Source organism: Ruditapes philippinarum, unplaced genomic scaffold, assembly GCF_026571515.1.
Source record: "Ruditapes philippinarum isolate M1 unplaced genomic scaffold, ASM2657151v2 ctg8134_1_1_1_1, whole genome shotgun sequence".
In the NCBI taxonomy this organism is placed as follows: Eukaryota; Metazoa; Mollusca; class Bivalvia; order Venerida; family Veneridae; genus Ruditapes; species Ruditapes philippinarum.
The window spans coordinates 12,286-33,496 of record NW_026866074.1 but is presented as its reverse complement, the minus strand read 5'-3'; the positions used below and the strand labels follow the sequence as shown (position 1 = coordinate 33,496).

The 21,211-nt window shown below is 31.5% G+C and overlaps 1 protein-coding gene across 1 annotated transcript in view; it reads right to left on the bottom strand.

Annotated features, from left to right (window-relative positions):
• LOC132731195 (histone-lysine N-methyltransferase PRDM16-like) overlaps window positions 1–19,859 on the bottom strand; it is a 48,842-nt gene extending 28,983 nt beyond the window's left edge. Inside the window, exons 1-2 of the mRNA XM_060717331.1 lie at window positions 19,793–19,859; window positions 6,688–6,843 (exon numbers count right to left, since the gene is read on the bottom strand). Of these exons, the coding sequence (XP_060573314.1) occupies window positions 6,688–6,843; window positions 19,793–19,859 (223 nt within the window). The remainder of the gene's footprint in view (window positions 1–6,687; window positions 6,844–19,792) is intronic.
• Between the last annotated feature and the right edge of the window lie 1,352 nt (window positions 19,860–21,211).

Below are 21,211 nucleotides of genomic sequence, written 5' to 3'. Positions count from 1 at the left end.
CTAGCGCCAGTAAGCGTTTAGTCAAATAATGCTTATCTTTAAATTATACATAAGGATGTAGAGAAGCATTGTAACATTCAGTTTAATATATGTTATATACCAGTTTTTTCTCTCCCGGTGAAAACATATCTTTATTTCTATGTGAAATATTTCCTATGATATTTCTGTAACAGTAAGATACATGTAGTGCACATATAGATCCGTGGCCTGTCTAATACATATTATCAGATTAGCGAATACAAATATAAATTTCATCACACCATATTTGTTATCAAATGAGCACATGTCAATTTTTGCGGTTAAATCTATTGCTATTCAAATAAAAGGTCAGAGAAGGGACCTGTCAATATTTTTCTAAGAGAAATATGTACTACATTTTGTATATCATTTCATATATTTCTATTTTTTAGTAATTTTTTATTTTTAAGAGAAGCATTACTTTATTCTTTCTATCTCAGTGAAATATATCTTCTCACGTCATAACACGATATGTGCAATATTTCTTATAGTCTGGTGAAATATATCTGATATCATCTTAAAACATTTTAAAGCAGCATGCCATCAGATTCATGCTAATTTTCATGAAAATTTTAAAATGTCTTAAAACGTATAATATTGTAAAGTAACTAAACGAATGCAATTAAAACATTATCAATGGCACTTACAACCCATGTAAGTTACCAAAAAGAGGTCAAAATATACAAAAATAGCCGTTACTGCGTTAGTCACGTAATAGAGATATAGTTATAAATGCTGAAAAATAGGTCATTAATCTTACATAACATGTAAACTATTACTAGAATTTTGAATATTTTAGTTTTCCTTAAAACTTAATAATATTTTTTTTCAGGTTTGATTTTATTGAAATATTGTTGCTCATCTGTAGGTTTGCAGCTTTAAAACACTTTAACACTTTTGAAACTCCAATATAATCTAATATTTAATCAATACAAATAGACACTTCTGTATGTTTTACTCAATTACATAATTATGTTAAAGCCATCTATTAAAAACTTTACTTACATAATTATAAGCTACCAATACCTTTGAAAATAATCAATAAGTGCTTAACAGTTCTAAATTGAACCGAGATAATAGAAAATAAACTAAGGAAAATGATTATTTTACCGTACGATTGACAAGTTCCCCATTTCACTCTAGATAGTGTAAATTTACTTAACGGTAAAATATTATTCAGGTTATATACAACGTTTCTTTCTTTATGCGCTACGATTTTATGATGTCAAATTAATGACAAAAAAAGAAATTTCTTCAGACACTCATATTTTCTTAGTTTACCCGTAAGATGATACGTCTTCAATCCTAAACGACATAATTCTACATGTAAGGCAGTAAGACGCCAGCAGGATGGAAAATGTTTCTTAGACACGCCGGCAGGACGAATGACATTTCATTGAGACACCCGCAGGTAGGACATTTTACAGAGACGCCAGCAGGAAGAATGACGTTGCATAGAGACGCCAGCAGGAAGAATGACGTTGCATAGAGACGCCGGCAGGAAGAATGACGTTGCATAGAGACGCCAGCAGGACGAATGACATTTCATTAAGACGCCAGCAGGTAGGACATTTTATAGAGACGCCAGCAGGAAGAATGATGTTGCATAGAGACGCCAGCAGGAAGAATGACGTTGCATAGAGACGCCAGCAGGAAGAATGACGTTGCATAGAGACGCAAACAGGAAGGACATTTTATAGAGACGCCAGCAGGAAGAATGATGTTGCATAGAGACGCCAGCAGGAAGAATGACGTTGCATAGAGACGCCAGCAGGAAGAATGACGTTGCATAGAGACACCAGCAGGTAGGACATTTTATAGAGACGCCAGCAGGAAGAATAACGTTGCATAGAGACGCCAGCAGGAAGAATGACGTTGCATAGAGACGCCAGCAGGAAGAATGACGTTGCATAGAGACGCCAGCAGGAAGAATGACGTTGCATAGAGACGCCAGCAGGACGAATGACATTTCATTAAGACGCCAGCAGGTAGGACATTTTATAGAGACGCCAGCAGGAAGAATGACGTTGCATAGAGACGCCAGCAGGAAGAATGACGTTGCATAGAGACGCCAGCAGGACGAATGACATTTCATTAAGACGCCAGCAGGTAGGACATTTTATAGAGACGCCAGCAGGAAGAATAACGCTGCATAGAGACACCCGCAGGATTAAAGGCGTTTCATAGAGAGAGTAACCTTTATGCTTCATTCTTATAATATCAATTTCATCAGGTGACGTTGAATCAGTTGGCGCGAACGGCCACCTGAACAGAACATGAGATTTGAACCCATAGTCCTTGAGGGCAAGAAGTTGAGATGTAAAATAACTTGAAGTTTGGTACCTGGAACCATTTACGTTCATTTATCTTAGTCTGCAAATCATGCGAATATACTGAATATCAATTTTTGTGCCCGCACTATAGGGGGGGGGGGCATTTAGATTTACCCTTGTCCGTCCGTCCTTCCGTCCATCCGTTCCCTTTTTGTCTCGCACATATAGCTCAAAAAGTATTTGACCTAGAGTCATGAAACCTAATAGAAATGTTGATCAGCATGTGGAGTTGTGCACCTGGGTGTTTTCATGTGGATATATTTAGTATTTTTAGAGTTACTGCCCTTGACTTAGTAAAAATTTGCAATGTTCAACTTGTGTCACACGTAACTCAAAAAAATATTTGACCAAGAGTCATGAAACCTTTAAGGAATGTTGATCAACATGTGTAGTTGTGCACCTGGGTATTTTCGTGTGGATATATTTAGTATTTTTTTAGTTATTGCCCTTGACTTAGTAAAAATTTGCAATTTTTAACTTGTGTCACACGTAACTCAAAAATATTTGACCTAGAGTCATGAAACCTTACTGGAATGTTGATCAGCATTTGTAGTTGTGCACCTTGGTATTTTTGTGTGGATATGTTTAGTATTTTTAGAGTTATTGCCCTTGAATTAGTAAAAATTTCCAATTTTCAACTTGTGTCGCATGTAACTAAAAAGTATTTGACCTAAGGAATGTTGATCAACATGTGTAGTTGTGCACCTGGGTATTTTCGTGTGGATAGATTTAGTATTTTTAGAGTATTGACCTAGACTTAGTAAAAATTTCCAATTTTCAACTTGTGTCTCACGTAACTAAACAAGAGCTGTCACAGAAGACAGCGAAGCTCGACTAATAGAATACTGGACGCAGTAAGGAAGACAAAACTATGAAAGAAAAATCAATTATGTATAATTATGTTTTAGGTTATAGTAAAATAATAACATTGTTAACATAAATTCCAAGATCAAGGGGAATAATTCTAGAAATAGTCACGCTAGAGTTATGAACCTTGTCACACAACATGTGTGTAATGATAAGAAATATATATTTGAAGTTTGAAGTAGATACCTTCAAAAGTAAGTAAGTTATAATATTTCGTAAAGAAAATTCTAAGTTCAAAGAGAGATAAATCTGTAAATATTGATTCAAGAGTTATGAACATTTTTACATAAAATGTAATTGATGATAAGGAATAAGTATTTGAAGTTTGAGGTAGATACCTTTAAAACTAAAATAAGTTATAGTAAAAAATAACATTTTTCTAGTAAAAAAATCTAAGTTTATGGGGAGATAATTCTTGCAATATTGGTGCTAGAGTTATGAACCTTGTCACATAAGATATGGATGATGATAAGGTACATATATTCGAAGTATGATATTGACGCCTTAAGAAATAAAGAAGTAACAGTAAAAAAAAAATTAAGGAAAATTCTAACTTTAAGGGGAGATAAATCTAAACATATTGGTGCTAGAGTTATGAACCTTGTCACATAAGATGTGGATGATAATAGGGTAGATATATTTGAAGTATGAAGTTGATCCCTTAAGAAATAAAGAAGTAACAGTAAAATTAGTACTTTTTCAGGAAAATTCTAAGTTCAAGGGGAGATAAACCTTAAAATATTGGTGCTAGAGTTATGAACCTTGTCACATAAGATGTGAATGTTGATAAGGTACATATATTTGAAGTATGAAGTTGATCCCTTAAGAAATAAAGAAGTAACACTAAAACAAGAGGGCCATGATGGCCCTGGATCGCTTCCCTGACCCATCAACCGCATCCAAGCAATGTCTTGGACAAGCATCCTGGCCAAGTTTGATTACAACTGAGTCAAACATGTGAACTCTATTGTGTTCAAAGGGTTTTTCCATATTTGGGCAATGTGACCTAATTTTTGACCGGAGACGACCCATATTCAAACCTGACCTAGAGATCATCAAAACAACCTTCCTGACCAATTTCCAGGTAATTTGGATCAAAACTGCAGCCACTAGAGTGTTAAAAAGATTTATCTATTTTTAGCTCCTGTAACCTAGTTTTTAACCGGACATGACCAATCTTCGAACTTGACCTAGAAATCATCAAAACAAAATTACTGACAAATTTCCAGAATATTTTAATGAAAACTTAAGCCACTAGAGTGTAAACAAGCTTTTTCTATTTTTAGCTCCTGTGACCTATTTTTTGACCGGAGATGACCCATCTTCGAACTTGACTTAGAAATCATCAAAACAACCTACCTGACAAATTTCCAGAATATTTGAATCAAAACTGCAGCCGCTAGAGTGTTGACAAGTTTTTTCTATTTTTAGCTCCTGTGACCTTGTTTTTGACCGGAGATGACCCATCTTCGAACTTGACCTAGAAATCATCAAAACAACCTTCCTGACTAATTTCCAGAATATTTGAATCAAAACTTCAGTCGCTAGAGTGTTAACAAGCTTTTTCTTTTTTTAGCTCCCGAGACCTAGTTTTTGACCGGAGATAACCCATCTTCGAACTTGACCTAGAAATCATCAAAACAACCTTCCTGACTAATTTCCAGAATATTTGGATGAAAACTGCCGACACTAGAGTGTTAAAAAGATTTTTCGTTTTTTAGCTCATGTGACCTAGTTTTTGACCGGACATGACCCATCTTCGAACTTGACTTAGATATCGTCAAAACAACCTTCCTGACAAATTTCCAGAATATTTGGATGAAAACTGCAGCCACTAGAGTGGTAACAAGCTTTTATATTTTTAGCTCCTGTGACCTAGTTTTTGACCGGAGATGACCCATTTTCGACCTTGACCTAGAAATCATCAAAACAACCTTCCTGACAAATTTCAAGAATATTTGAATAACAACTTCAGCCACTAGAGTGTTAACAAGCTTTTTCTACTTTTAGAATATGTGACCTAGTTTTTGACCGGACATGACCCATCTTCAAACTTGACCTAGAAATCATCAAAACAACCTTCCTGACAAATTTCCAGAATATTTGGATCAAAACTGCAGCCACTAGAGTGTTAACAAGCTTTTTCTATTTTTAGCTCCTGTGACCTAGTTTTTCATCGGAGGTCACCAATGATCGAACTCATCCGAGATATTATTGAGACAGATATTCTGACAAAGTTTCATGATGATTGAGGAATAAATGCGACTGCTAGAGTGTTAACGAACTAAATGTGGACGGACGACGGACGACGGCCGACGGACAATCATCGATCCTAAAAGTTCACCCTGAGCATGCTCAGGTGAGCTAAAAATAGTATTTTTTAAAGAAAATTCTAAGTTCAAGGGGAGATTAATCTGAAAATATTGGTGCTAGAGTTATGAACCTTGTCTCATAAGATGTGGTTGATGATAAGGAACATATATTTGAAGTTTGAAGTTGATACCTTAAGAAATGACAAAGTTATAAAAAATATTTTGCTGCACCAAAACTTTAATCTGAAATCTGGACGCGGACGCCGGGGCGAGTAGGGCAGCTCTCCATAAACTTCGTATAGTCGAGCTAAAAAGTAATTTTCCTAGAGTCATGAAACCTTACAAGAATGTTGCTCAGCATGTGTAGTTGTGCACCTGGGTATTTTCGTGTGGATATTTTTAGTATTTTTAGAGTTATTGCCCTTGACTTAGTAAAAATTTACAATATTTTAATTTGTCTTGCACGTCACTCAAAAAGTTTATGACCTGTAGTGAATAAAAGTTTTTTAGTTTTCAACTTGGGCACATGTAGCCAAAAAAAATGACCTAGAGACATAAGATTGACAAATCGTTGGAGTGTGGGGGCACCCGTGTCCTATGGACACATTTCTAGTTTTTACTAGTATTCACTTCAAGTAGATAATATATTGTAATAAAATATGGCGTAATTTCTGGGGAAAAACAGGTCAATGTTTGAAAAAGACGGTAATTAAAAAAAACAAAAGTTAAATAAAATGTAATTTTGATCGATACAATATTAATTATGTATAATTATTTCTATTATGCGATTATATGCGATGTGAAACATGTTGCTATAATATGTGGTCTCTCCCATATTCATCATGAAAGTTGCTAAATCTACAGGATAAATAATGTAGAAACAAATGAAAGAAACGCTTAGCAAACTGTTCAAATATTCATTTTTATTTATTTTTAGAAACAAGATTACCGGTCTTTTTTTAAGAATTAAAGGAAATAAAAAAGCGACACCCAAACAAATTTAAAAAGTTAAACGTATAAAACTACATGTACTTTTATCTTTACTAAAACAACTTGATTTCGGATAAGAAAAGTCTAAATTCATTGAACTTTATGAACATTTTTCAAATGAGTTTTTAAATGTTGTTTCAAGACAAATTGTTTCAAGCAAAGTTCACAGTAATATTGTCTCTCTCCAGTATGTGATAACATATGTCTACGGAGATGTGAAGGTGACTGCAACAATTTCTCACATACGTGACACATATTACTGTCCAATTTCCTTCCGTATCCCCTCTTTCTACTTCCGGACATATTCTCCATGTTGTACACATCTGTAATGAAAAGAACCAAAATTTCATCTGTTGTTTTAACTTTCTAAACCTTAATTCAAAATATGTTCATGGCTGATCGCTAATGTTGTAAGAACTTAGGCTCAACCCTTTTGATATTTGTTGGGCTCAAACCTTTTGCTATTTGTTGGGCTCAACCCTTTTGCTATTTGTTGGGCTTAACCCTTATGCTATTTATTTAGCCGAACCCGTATGCTATTTGTTTGGCCCAACCCTTAAGTTATATGTTGGGCCCAACTCTTTTGCTATATGTTTGACCTTACCCTTTTGCTATATGTTGGGCCAAACCCTTTTGCTATTTGTTGGGCCCAACCCTTTTGCAATTTGTTGGGCCCAGCCCTTTTGCTATTTGTTATTTCGAAATCAATTTGTTTCTCTGTATATTTACATGTATATATGAGCAATAAAATATGATAAGATCAATGCTAACTATGCAAAGCATAAATACTTTGATACACTGAACTTATTCAACAATGAAGTGTCCTGTAACGTTCCTTTCTCTATATCATACATTCTTTGGGGTCACAATTTCAATAATAAACAGGAAAAAATAATCCGTAAAGATCAAACAAGTTTGGACATTAGAACATTGTGCCATAGAGTGTTTGAATTATTTTTAATGAATCTAAAAATTTATTGTAAGGATACTATTGTTTGTTTCTTAAAATCTGGAAAAGGGGAATATGGTCGGGAACAATGAAAACATTGTTCAAGTGTGATAATTGCAGACTCGGTTTCATTAGAGAGTGTCATCTTGCTGGTCTCATTACAACTAACTATTAGAATAATAAAGTATAAACCTGTCTTGCATTTTTGTGTGTGCGAATTTCTTTGTCAAATTTTGAGCTGTACATATTTAATTTATACGTTATTATTAGATCCACATGAAGATTGCATTGTTAGTAACTTCTCTGAAAAAATTTTACACTACATTGTAAAAATGTCTTACACCTTATCTATAGTATGTAATAATGGCTATATGTAGTTTAATGCCAATTTAATATCGATTTTTGTATTGGCCAAGGAAATTGACTTGTTTCAAACAAAAGATAACGTGTTGGATGTCACATAGAGATGTATTAAGATGTATTCGTTTCTGAAGGCATGCTGTATATTAATAGTTTATAGTTTGTTTTTTAAACTTTAAATGGAATACTTTACGTACAATTTTGCTATTCAATCCGGTTTATTAAACACTATTATAACATGACGGCAAACGTGACGTCACTTTATTCAGTATTCATGACGTTACGTCATATATATGTAATAAAATTATTACAATCTTAAGCTTTGTCACAAACAATAAAGCCGGAACTATAAAGGCTCTGTTTTATTAAATATTCATTATTTAATACCAGAGAACAAATGAAAACTGACTTTCGTATTAATTCATAGTGTACATTTAAGAACAACATATTTACATAAAATGAACATTTATACATTTAAAGAAATTAAGTCGGCAAATAAGATAAATAAACAAAACGGACAAAATAGGTCAACTTAAAATGATTTTTATAATCCAGTTATTGCACATACTATATAAACATAGATTCTATATATAAAATACTAGCCTATTCTATATATAAAAATAACTCTTTTTCTAAGGATTACATCAATAAAACAATATACAGCTTGCTATAAATTTAGTTAAGAATATTGGAAAACAAAATCTAACAATATGGAACTGAAAAGAGACTAAGACATATGCACACCCTGTACAGTACTGACCAAAATAAATAATTAACTATTAACACCTCATATAAGAAAAAGTATACTTTGAAATTGAAATGTCACTCCAAAGAGACTTGAACAAAACATAAACATTCATCCAGGAAACAGCGACAACGTGCGCATTTATCCCAGCAAATAATCTCTAGGTACAACTAACAACTAACAAGTTAATAGCTTCCACGTTGCAACAACAATATATCATTATTTCGAAGCACCACCCAACAATAATAAACTGTAAAAAGTTTTCAAAACCTGTACCCTAAAAACGGAATATGCTGGAAAACCCCAAAAATTCTTACATTCCGGAGATTAAGTTCTATTAATACAGAACATACATTCACAAATGAAAATTAATAGCATTTCAAACCTCGATACAAACCATGGATCTGAACCTAGAATAACTGATGAAATTTAAAAACAAAATAAGATAGTGTCGCACATACATCATTAGTATTGCAAAAGGTAACATTTTCTATACGATTTCAATCATTCTATGTCGTACAAAATAGTATCACATATAACTAAATGGATGATGATACAAACATCATAAAAATAAATATAAACTCGGACAATATTACTTACATTTATCCCATTGACTAAATGAGTGTTAAACATATAACATATAGCATATAAACTTGTCTTTTATCATCCATCAGTTATTCTCAAATAATTAAAAATGTTTCAAAATGAAATATTTACATATTCCTCGTTTATTTCTCGTTTAATGACTTATTGACAATATATTGACATAACTAACTTATATATTATGCTTCTCATTTAATATATTGAAATCAACAGCTTAAAATAATGACTCTATTACATACATAGAGGGTATTGAATGAGTGTAACTTTAATACTGCATTTATTGAAACAGTTCTCATTTTGGGTATGTGATAAATAGAATATTATATTCGTTCAAGTTCATTACTAAATTTATCTAACTCGTTGAATAAAATATTATGCTCGTCATGGCAGACGCTCGCAGTATTCAGTATTAAACTAACCCTCATTCAATATCCTCTATCTAATATGAAAAAATATTAACAAAGAGATAAAAATAATAATTTTAGATAATGAAACATGCACTTTGGGCAGACCAGTAAAATAGATATTTCTGCATTTTTATCGGAATTCAAATTACATGTAAATTAAATATTGTGATGAACCTCATGGAAATCTAATGCCAGACATAAAATTTTAGGATATTAAATTCCAAACAGCACAGGGCTCAAACTCAAAACATGCAAATTCATGAGAAAAGGGGTTTTTCTTTCTCTTTTTTTAAAACACAACATATATATATATACTAGTGTTTATAAATTCATACAATTGTTAAACGCAGATAGAAAATTGGTTATTAGAAAATTAGCATTATTTTGTATTAAAGCATTTGAAAGACGAGACAATTTGGTAGATTAGCATATCAATATGATATTATTAATGTAGAAATTTATTTTTGGCATTCTCAATCAACATGTTTAACTATGTCATAAATATTTGAATATAACTTGATTGATGTATTCCATGATAATGATTCTTGGATGCCATGCATATAGATAAATAATAATATAACATGATAATATGAAATATGTTAGAGATGCACCACGTCAGAAATAAACGCCATCATGATTCTGTTACTGTTCCCACTTCATTACACAAACATATAATGAACCATCAATAGTCACAACTTTGCAAGAAATAAGAACCATAAATGCTAAAACATTTAAACATTACAGCGTTAAGTTAAGTGTATTATGTTACTTAATGCATGTTCCAAAAAATGAACCTCAACAAAACCACCAAATCAAACAAAAAAGAAACCAACAAAATATAAAAAACAACCAAAACAAAAACCAAAAAAAACCAAAAAATGCTGATTACTTCCTAAAAATGAATATTAATATATACATAAATCTTTTAGAAATAACAATCATCAATACTCATAAATATAAAATAATTCAATGAAGAATAAGTCTAGATTTCTACAGGAGACAGGACAAAACTTCTCAGCAAAGTATTCGTGTCGCAAAAAAGATACACGCACAAATCACATAGATGACTAGCCATCTTGACGCTACAGTTCGTGTAATTTAGTGTGTTTTTCTACTTAACAAATACATAAATTTCAAGTCAAAAGTCCATTTTTTATCGGTATGTATCTGACCCCAAGCGCATGTTTAGGACTATCATCCAATAAATATTGCAATCGTTTTCCTCTTCGTATCTGAAACAATTGGAGAAATTAACATACATACATAGATCTTTTGTTCCTGAAATCAAAATAAAGAAAAACAACATATCAACCGCAGGTTAAGGTGTTCTATGGGAGACGGTCATTATGCACGGTGCTATCGGATAACTTCTAATAAGTACTTCTTAACACATCTAAACTCGCATAAATTCTTTCCAAATTCCAATTTTAAAAAAGAAAATCATGACGATAAATGTAACACACCTTAAAACGTAGAAGATACCACTGAAGTTAGTAAAATGATCATGTAATCCACTTAAAATGGCAAAAAAAAATGTGGAAGGAAAATAATACATGTATACTCAGAATTAAATTGAAAATCTATTTGTTACAACGATTTTCTGTCCAGTATGAGTGAAGAAGCGGATGAAAATATTTTGGACAAAATAATATTCTGATAAACGGAGTAAGAGGAATGATGTGATACACTTTAATTGAACAGAAGTTTTAAGTTCACCTAAGTTAGTTTGACATACATATATATTTACTACAGCACAATTTTTTTTTACAACTAGAACTCCGCAAGTTGGGTGTGTCGCCTTGTGAACAGTATAGCTGCCACTTAGGAATTTTTCCTTAAATACTAAAAAAGTATATTATAACACAACGCTCTTACAAAAGCTACATGTACCTAATTAGACAATTAAAGTGGCATACTGAAACAGATATGTAACAATTACATCAGGATTGATAAACTGCCTACAAATAACAATGTAAACTCCGACATAAAATATAACGAACTCAATTGGAGACATTCAACAATCTGGATTCACTTATATCCGGAATACTTAGTTAAAGACAATAAAATATATCGAATTAGTTCCTTGTATAGGGTTTTTATAAGCGAACAGAAATACAATATACAACAAACTGAAATTGTTAATCCCATACCCAATTCTATACAATTAATTGCAACAGAGCACTAATGTTTAAGAAAAATTAGTCAATTTATTCTCAATAATTCCTAAGAACAACAATACAACCGAGAGCGTATTCATGGAATATATTAAAGCAATCCAATTTGCTACATTCAAATATTAGTTTTACCTACCCTTCAATCAATTTACTCAAAAAATATATAATTAAAATGTAAATTACAATAAACACACAGAATTTTTATGTTTTCTATTCACATAATATAAGAACATAAAAAAACAAGATTAATTTCAAAGATTTTTCACATTCCTATACCTATAATTGAAAATATCTTCATAATTCTATCTGTAAGGGACCTCTATTAACATTAATGAAAAATATAGATTTCCTTTTCAATTTCAATCAAAGAACGTACTTAAGATAGTTTCAATATATAAGCAAAGAACAGCAACATGCCGATGATTTGTTGGCACAAACACGAATTACTAATAAAACAAAAATACAAAATTTACATCGCGCAAAACTATAAATAAAGAAAATAAGAATAAAAGAATTAATCGATTATAACCTTTGGTAACAAGATCATCATAGCAATAAAAATTCCTATAAAATAAAACAACATAATAACATAACTACTAGACTAATGAATCATTTCCAACAGCATAATATTTAGAAAACAGTACAAATAACAACAATAAACTGTAAAACATTCGGTCAACATCAGAAATATTATAAACCGTGCGAAAATAGAAAACGAAAGTGACAATGCAAAGCAAAGGTAATATTACGAGATACACGATTATTTTATTGGAGAATTCGTTTATAAAAGATAGAAATTTTAACAATTAACTATTTAACAAACTTTAGAGAACTTAAACAATGACGACAATCAACTTAAACTGACACATTATAACATTACTGGCCACAAGCCAAATAAGAAAAAAAGTAAGAAAAATATAAACAAAATGCAAATAACAACTACAAAAAAATCATGATGTGAAGAGTTAACAATTTCTATTTGCACTGCCGCCTTATTCTCAATAGAAATGTATTATCACTGATGAAAGTTCAACAGTAATAGCATTTTTAAGTGTAGGAAAATTGCACTGGTACAAATAAAGTATTATCAATACAAAGACAACATATCTCATAAAATCATGCCGTTCAATTAATCCGCACTGCACTCTTCTCACCCAACACTGAGATCTAATCATTCCTAATGAGGAATTTCAAGTTCATGGCTTTTCCTAAAGTTTACGTAATGAAAATGGCAGAGACAAAAATAACAAGTATACATTAACAAGGCACCAATAACTCAAAAACTTACAGAATTGCAGGTAATGATTCTTGTTGCACTGACACTCTCGAGTCATTTAAAAGACATGCATAACCACAGTTAAAGTCAATCCAAAGCTTATGTAGAACTGATTATACTCACAGACCAAGGACATAAGGAAGACAAGACGACAGACACCGACAAGCCGGACAACAAGTTAACCCCATATATAGTCGCACTTATTTTCAATAAACACAAATAAAAAAAAAGAATACAAAATAAAATCTGTTCATACCATTATTATTGAAAGATTTCTTCAGTACAACATCATGTCTGGCAATGTCTATTCTAATAATGACTTCTATCAAGAGAAACATTTATACCGCTGAAGAACACAGATTGGTACGTTTCTTCGCCCGTAATGGTAGACGGATATGACCGTATAGACTACTTCTTAACGACTGAACACTTTACCAACAGTAAGCCACATATTCTAGGATTACGAGTGGTAATTGAAAACAATGTTCCCAGTCATCATCGCTTTCTTCGCATCCTCACTAACAATAGAATAAAACAGCTAGACTATTTATTACATCGGAACAGCTAATACTTAACCATCTTAAGTCTACAGAAGGAAAATACATTATATAGAAACACATATGTTCCATGTACATTGTATGTCAAATAGTAATATAAAAATACTTTTCATACTATAAATCAAAGGTAGATCGAAAATAATACATACGTTAACCAGACCTTTTAAAGGATTGTACTCATCAAAGTTCACACGAGGCATAAGCCACTGCAGATATACATCAGGAGAACAGAGGACTTATAACCTAAACTGACGGAAGCCTCACATACATATGCACTCAGGAACTTAACAAATTGAAGAAAGAAAAAAAAACAACCAATGACAAACTATTTTATATACAAACATTTTTACTTTATATCTTACAGAAAACTTATAACTAGCTAAAGAAAAAACCACCAGTTCTAAACAAAAAGAATTGTAAAGATTTAAAAGGTTACTTTGAAACGCTTAAAAATGGGCACAATCTTCATTTCAGAGACAAAACAAAACAAAACACAAAACCCGACAGACTGTTTTTCTCTCTCTTCTATTTACCAAAAATTAAATCAGGATACGTCTGCCTGGCTAGAAAAATTACTTTTTGTTGGAATACAGTAGTCTACTGTAGCACATTTCATTATCGAGACGGAAAAAATCGCTGATTTAGGGTGAAGCCGATTTTACAACTTAATCGTGTAGTCTAAAAACAGATTTCTAATTTAGACTATATTTCTTCTAAAATTAAATTCAAAAATATTAACCCAAAATAATCATATATATATATAAAAGCCATAACAATAGCCAATATATTATATTTGAAGATATTCTGAGAATTATATTCATAATAAACGTGTAATAAATACATGTGCATTGTTAAATTAGAACTTTCCCGTGTTATAACGTCTTAATAGTTAACCGCTCAAGAACTCCAGTCAAAGAATACTTTAGACAAACAATATTCTTATCATTTTTTCCATATCATTCCAATTGTAAACTATAATTTATCCCTGTTTTCTGAATCACTTATATTATGCAAACATTTACAATTAAGTCAAGCTACAATCTTGTCCAACTATTAATAGTCAGTTTTTCTCCGCAATACAAAATTTCTACAGTGTGTTCACGTACAAACTCCAAACCTTATCTGAAAACCTATTATCCCGCACGTCGGCCGACACTCATAAGAAGTCTCCCACGCAGTAATCGAAAATACGATATCGGTCCTGTTTAAATTCTAACAGTCTTTGAGAACTCTTCCCACAATATTTGCACACTGCTAACGTCGTTACAGCAGGTGTACAACCATAATCCAATTCTATATCCTGAAAATCCTCTCGATCTATATTGCGTTTAAAAAACAATATGTACCCGTGCAAATGACTATAGCTGGAAGTCCACTGTACAAATATATATCTTATACAATCCATGTAATGGTGCATTAATAAGTTGTAACCTTCATACACCTATATACTCGTTCAAAAATAGCGCACCCCCACGCACTACTAAATAATCTTTCTCACTCATATTGGCTTACACTATTTCAAATTGATTTTTTTTTAATTTTAGTTCAAACTTCCCTCAATCTAAACTAACAAAATGTAATACAACATTTTAAGAATTTTATTGACTATAACATACTTTTACAAACGGAAAAAATATATATTTACAATACAACCAGAAACAAATATCACGAAACAAACAATCCAATATCAAGAATCGTAGCTAACAGCAATCAAAGTCTTACACTAAAATACGTTCAAAGGTGTCACCTTCAATCAATCAAAGCCTGTTAGAATCAAATCAATCAAAAAAATCAACAAAGCATTCGATGACATCGCAAAAATAATCAGTAAACTTTAAAAAATGTAAAAAGAATATTGATGCTTTCTCAATTTAAGAATCTGAAATATATATCTCCGCCAAGACCTTGATACATCTACAGCATAAGAAATGTTCATTATATTTGTTGTAAACTACAGACAAAATAAGAATCCAACCATAAAAGCATGTAAAGAACGCTTCAACTCAACGGGCAAAAATTTAAACTAACGTTTGCAGGCTCGGTCTTGATTGCAGCCATCGTAAGATATTGATAAATGGTAAGACCTCCTAGGTCAACGCCCCACTAAAAGCACAACAGACTGCTAATCATCATTAAACTTATATTATGATTGAATAAATCGCAAAATAATCCGATGATTTGTGCAATTACTAAGAAATGTGTTCAAACATACCACATAGGACAAATTCACAACATACACTGTTGTCATCTTGATGATCAGACAAGAACCGTGAAAGATACAAAAAAAAAAAAGTGTAGATCTTTTATTTCAAAACAAAGTATAACTTTACACTCCCACCAGTATGTCATCTGGGCGGTCCTCCCCAGAATTATAAAACAATATTTCCTGAAAGAAGACACAGGGTTAGTGCACCAGATACAGATAGCAGAAAAAATGTACCCAATATAATAGCCAACTTGATTAAACTGTTATTATAACCCAAAAACAAAAAAAAAAAAAAAAAAAACCAAAAAAAAAAAAAAAAAAACCAAAAAAAAAAAAAAAAAAAAAAAAAAAAAAAAAAAAAAAAAAAAAAAAAAAAAAAACCAAAAAAGTGCCAAAAAATGTAATATACAGCACATCAATACACGGAACCTCGAATTAATAGTCTCATCCCAAAGAAAACTGAATTACAGTAATTTTAGACAATGGCCAGCCCGGGAATCGAACCCACATGTCGAGGATTACGATCTGTGCTCTAACCGATAAATAAGCTATGCGGGCTGAGCTAGCAAGCGGACGGACGAATGAAAGCTTATTAATATACCTAATTTAAGCGGCGAGAGGGGGGGCATTTACAATTTATTGTTATCAGGTCTAAAAAGAAAAAGGCGGTTTATACATTAAAAGAATTAAAGAATATAAACAGCAGAAATAGCGTCAAGTAAAATGTAAATAAATTTAAAATGATCTGACGCTACCACAAAATTGATATAACAATTTATTAATCATTGTTCTATAATAAAGATTCATTATCTGTCTGGTGAGTAGAATGGTCGTTTAATTAAGGGACATTATTCTAATTTCATGGTGAGTTAGAACATGTCTCTTGGCGTTCCATTTCACCATTAAAACAATCTTTATACACAAACTATTGACAAAATTGATACGGCTCTCCCCTGTATGTATTCGTAAATGTGTCCAGCTTCACAGTTGGTGCGAAACACGGTCTTCCACAAAATAAGGAACAAAACTTCCATTATCTCTTCGGTATCATCATGTTCTAAAATTCCAAAATAAATGTTCTGTGCAACAATAGAATCTGAAAAATATTGTAAACAAAAATTTTAAAATACAAGAAAATGTATATGGAATAGTAATTAAACTATATATAAGTTAATAAAATAAAATAAATGTATACTAAAATATATCTATCATACAACTATGCCAAAAAAGTTAAAAACAAAATTGACATGCCTTCTTCTTACATTTGACGACAGCGTCAAAACACCGGTTGATGATTGCAGTAACAATGGCGGATTCGTTAGCACAAATATAATCTCAACCGTTGAATCAAAGATCATATTAACAACTGCATATAAAAAAAACGAATTATTTTGGATCAATTTACATAAAGAATGAAACATAACCACTTTTCATTCATTCTTGTAGGAAAAGCATTACAATGTTAAAAAAAACATAACGCAATTTAAAAGGAGGCAATCATTTTGAAAGGCAAAAGGTACAAGTCTTACTCGTTTGGAAAGAGAAAGCTACATACAGAAAATATAATAATATATTAAACGAATATCAAAGCTTGGTCAAACTATTATTGCATGCAGCAGGCTGGATCGAGGCGAATTTACTGTTGGCAATGACCTATTTATCCGATTCAAGCAAATAAATAAGTTAATAAGCAATTTGGTAAAGATATAATCTTTATTTTCAATTCCTCATTATATCATAACATATAGAACTATATAACAGATCAAAATTTCTATTATTAATATGATAGAAGAATTAAAAAATATGTAAAACATAGAATACAGTATGAAAAGAGATTTATAATGTATTACAACAAGAAGAGATATATTGATTTAAGAAACCAACCAGTTATTCTTAAACCAATATACCATAAATACTTAATTAACAATATGTTTATATCTTAACCTTTTTTTCATAGACCAGTATAACCATCATGGTACTAGTTCTGGCATTAAAAACACAAAGTCAATAGAATTCAGTTTTAAATTTCTATGCTATAATTTTCTTGCAGTAGTATATAACAGCCATGAAACACTAAATCAATTATGTATTTTACATCTACAAAATATAAACACATTCATCATTAATTATTTAAATAACAAATTTCAAAAATAATAAAACAAAAATTCCTACAACCACGAATTTAGCTTCAAAATATATGTTACAATTATAACTAACAACACTATCTAAATACACGATTACAAAGAATCAAACAATCATGACTACATACTATAGAAATATAATATCTAACATTTAATGGTTGATTATTGCCAGAATCCAACTATCATTTTAACCCGCTATACATACATAATTATAAAGCAATCCAATCTGCAGTACGTAGAACAACAAATGTACAAATGAATTTTTCTTGTAAATCCAAAAGATAAGAAATATTTACTCACTGATGAAAAATCTCTGCATCGTACATAACAATAATAGCATTAAATTCTCAACATGTCTTACCTCCTATTTATTGTTAAGAATGTAACAACTAATACGTAAGATAGCACGCTTGTGAATAATATAAACGGTTGATTTCAAACTAAAATAAACTACATCATCAATTAAAACGAACATAACAATCATATAATCCACCCACTGATAGACGGAACACTTCCATTCATATCTATGAATATGGCTCAATCGAAATTTTTCTTCAGCGGCCCCTTATCTCTCCTAAAATACAATTTTCAAGAGCAGCCCGACCAGACGAACGGAAACGCTCACCCGGTATGAATCAAACCTTAATATGTATGCTGGAGTCCAGTTTCCATTGGAGCAAACACCTTAACCACAAATATTACGAAACTTCAGGTTAATTTGCTGGGCAGAATAATCTGTATCTAATACACCATTCAATCATCTCTTTGTATGAACTGAAAACAAGAAGAAAAAACGATATATATGATACCAAAAATACAAAATAATAAAAACTACACGTCCTTTATTAAACTAACGTATCTACTATTCTGAACATGCCTATATATGAAGAAAGACAAAAGTAAAAACGTCCCAGATAATATATTGCCAAATTATCATAAAGCATTGACCCAACATCTGTTATACACCCCAAACTCTATGGAACCGCCGAATCTTCTTACTGCAGTATAGACAGGTCAAGTATATGTCAGTACCATGTACTACTACACAGGTCACATATTGTTGTCTAATAAGCGCATGCTGTACATTACAACTGAATACTTGAACAACCATTCAGAAATATCAATGGAACTGGTTCCAAATTCAAACGGCAACATCCATTTAACCCGCACATTCATAGCACGAAGGTCTAAAGTAACTGAAATTGACTGTTTAATTTAATTTACCCAACATACATTTCCTAGGCATTAAGGCTGATTGAAAATAATAATGATTTCAAGAAAGCTGTTCACATTCAATTCTTATCTTCATCAATTTATCCTGTACTTGTAACAATTGCATTCTACATTAGAAAACATAAGAAACAATTAAATCTGCAATTCTCATTTGTTAAGCTAATTTATATGCGCAGCGTAAAGATCACAAAAGAATGAGTAATGAACTCGAGACCAAAGGTTTATATCTTGCTCAAATAATAATATTATCATAATGACTACACGATAAATAAAATGAAAGATAACTACAAGATATTACTATTTCTATCATTTAATTTATATTAGTATAATGTACACATTATTTACAGAAAATGCCTCTCGTTCAAATCTAATAACTAGTAACACTAGAGTACATCAAAAATTAAAACAAACTTCACGTCACACGAAATGCAAAGATTTCTGTACCACTTCAGAAAAATTTCAATAATCATTCTTTAAATATAAAAATTAGCAACACTAATAAAACAGAAACAGAAACAATATTTCACTATTTAGGCGATAATCAATACATATACAAATGTACATTCAAATAGAAGAGACAAACAATACAACATACATCTGCACAAAATACAAAATACTTACAAAGATTTCTATCGATAGTAGTTTGATCTTTCAATTTGCCAGCAGATACCTCCCTGTATATCCACATATTTCTACACGTAGTGATGACTGGAATAACTTCCTCTCGTGTCAGAAATGTCACGGACTAAGACAAACATTCGTTAAGTTTAATTCAATATCGCCTTAGTCTTTGCTCTACTTTTTGGTCTAATTAAGGTCGAAAAATTAATCGAAGATATTCTTTTTCCATTCAATTAACACAAGAGTTGTTAAAATGCCCCAATGGAAACGGTTATAATATATATAGAATTGGTAAAAAGCAGTATTAGGTTCAGTTACGTACCAATATAATGAAAATATCTTACGGACGCTCTAGAATAGCAAACTCACCACTGAACAAATTCATAACTGATAGAACAACTTCTCACACCGTGCCAAGAATATGATTTCAAATATTAAACGGAATCTAGTGTTCAGTCTTTTTCAAAACACTAACCATTTAAGACATAGTATTGCTGACATATGTCTGAATCTTTACTGCAAAACTTTAATACTCACGAATTTGTGAACAACAGTAGGGTACCAACTAATGAGCGCTACTCCTGTATGAATTTCTCAAAATCGTTGCTCCAAGTAATCAGTTGGAATGAAGAAAACAGTATTCCCGCACATATTATAACACACATGCCTAGATACTATAACATAAACTTTGCGCAACTACTATCAATCCCTGGACAAAATCAAACAATATACATTTGTATATCAAAACTTGATCAATAACACCAGCAATAAGATAAAAGTTTTAATCATACAGAAAGAAAGATGAAGCTCATTCAAGAAGTGAAAAACGTCAAGAAACCGACCAAAATAATATAATTCATGAAAATATGTCGACAAATTGCGAAATAAGCCTTTCGCACATCTATAAAGCAATATATCAATATGGTAAGACAACAAGGTCAAATTTCATGCATGATTTTACTTAAAAGAGGAAACAGAAGCCCATTTATAAGTATGATAGCTGTAAAAATAGCACATTTATCTGTAAATGATATATGTCTTACGGAAACGTTAAAGGGCCTCCTATAAGTGAGATCATGATGTGTAAGTCGACTTGATTTAATTCTATTTTATTAGACGTTTTAAAACAAAACAATTTATTTTTTTCACAGGAATTACAAAAGAATCCGATTATTCCGCCGAAGTTTTTGTCAGGGCGAAAAGGTATCTTTTCGTCTTTTGTAAAATATTTGTCTTTCTGACAAAAATTGGTCTTAACTAAAAACTTCTAACTGACTTTAGAGTGACAAAAGATGGTCTAGTCTTTGTGAATAATATGAATAGATTTGTCAAAACATCTAATCAAATCGAACAAAAATCGGGCGTCTTACAACCCATGATCGCACTAAATGGAGCCCTTTTTACGTTTCCATAATGCCA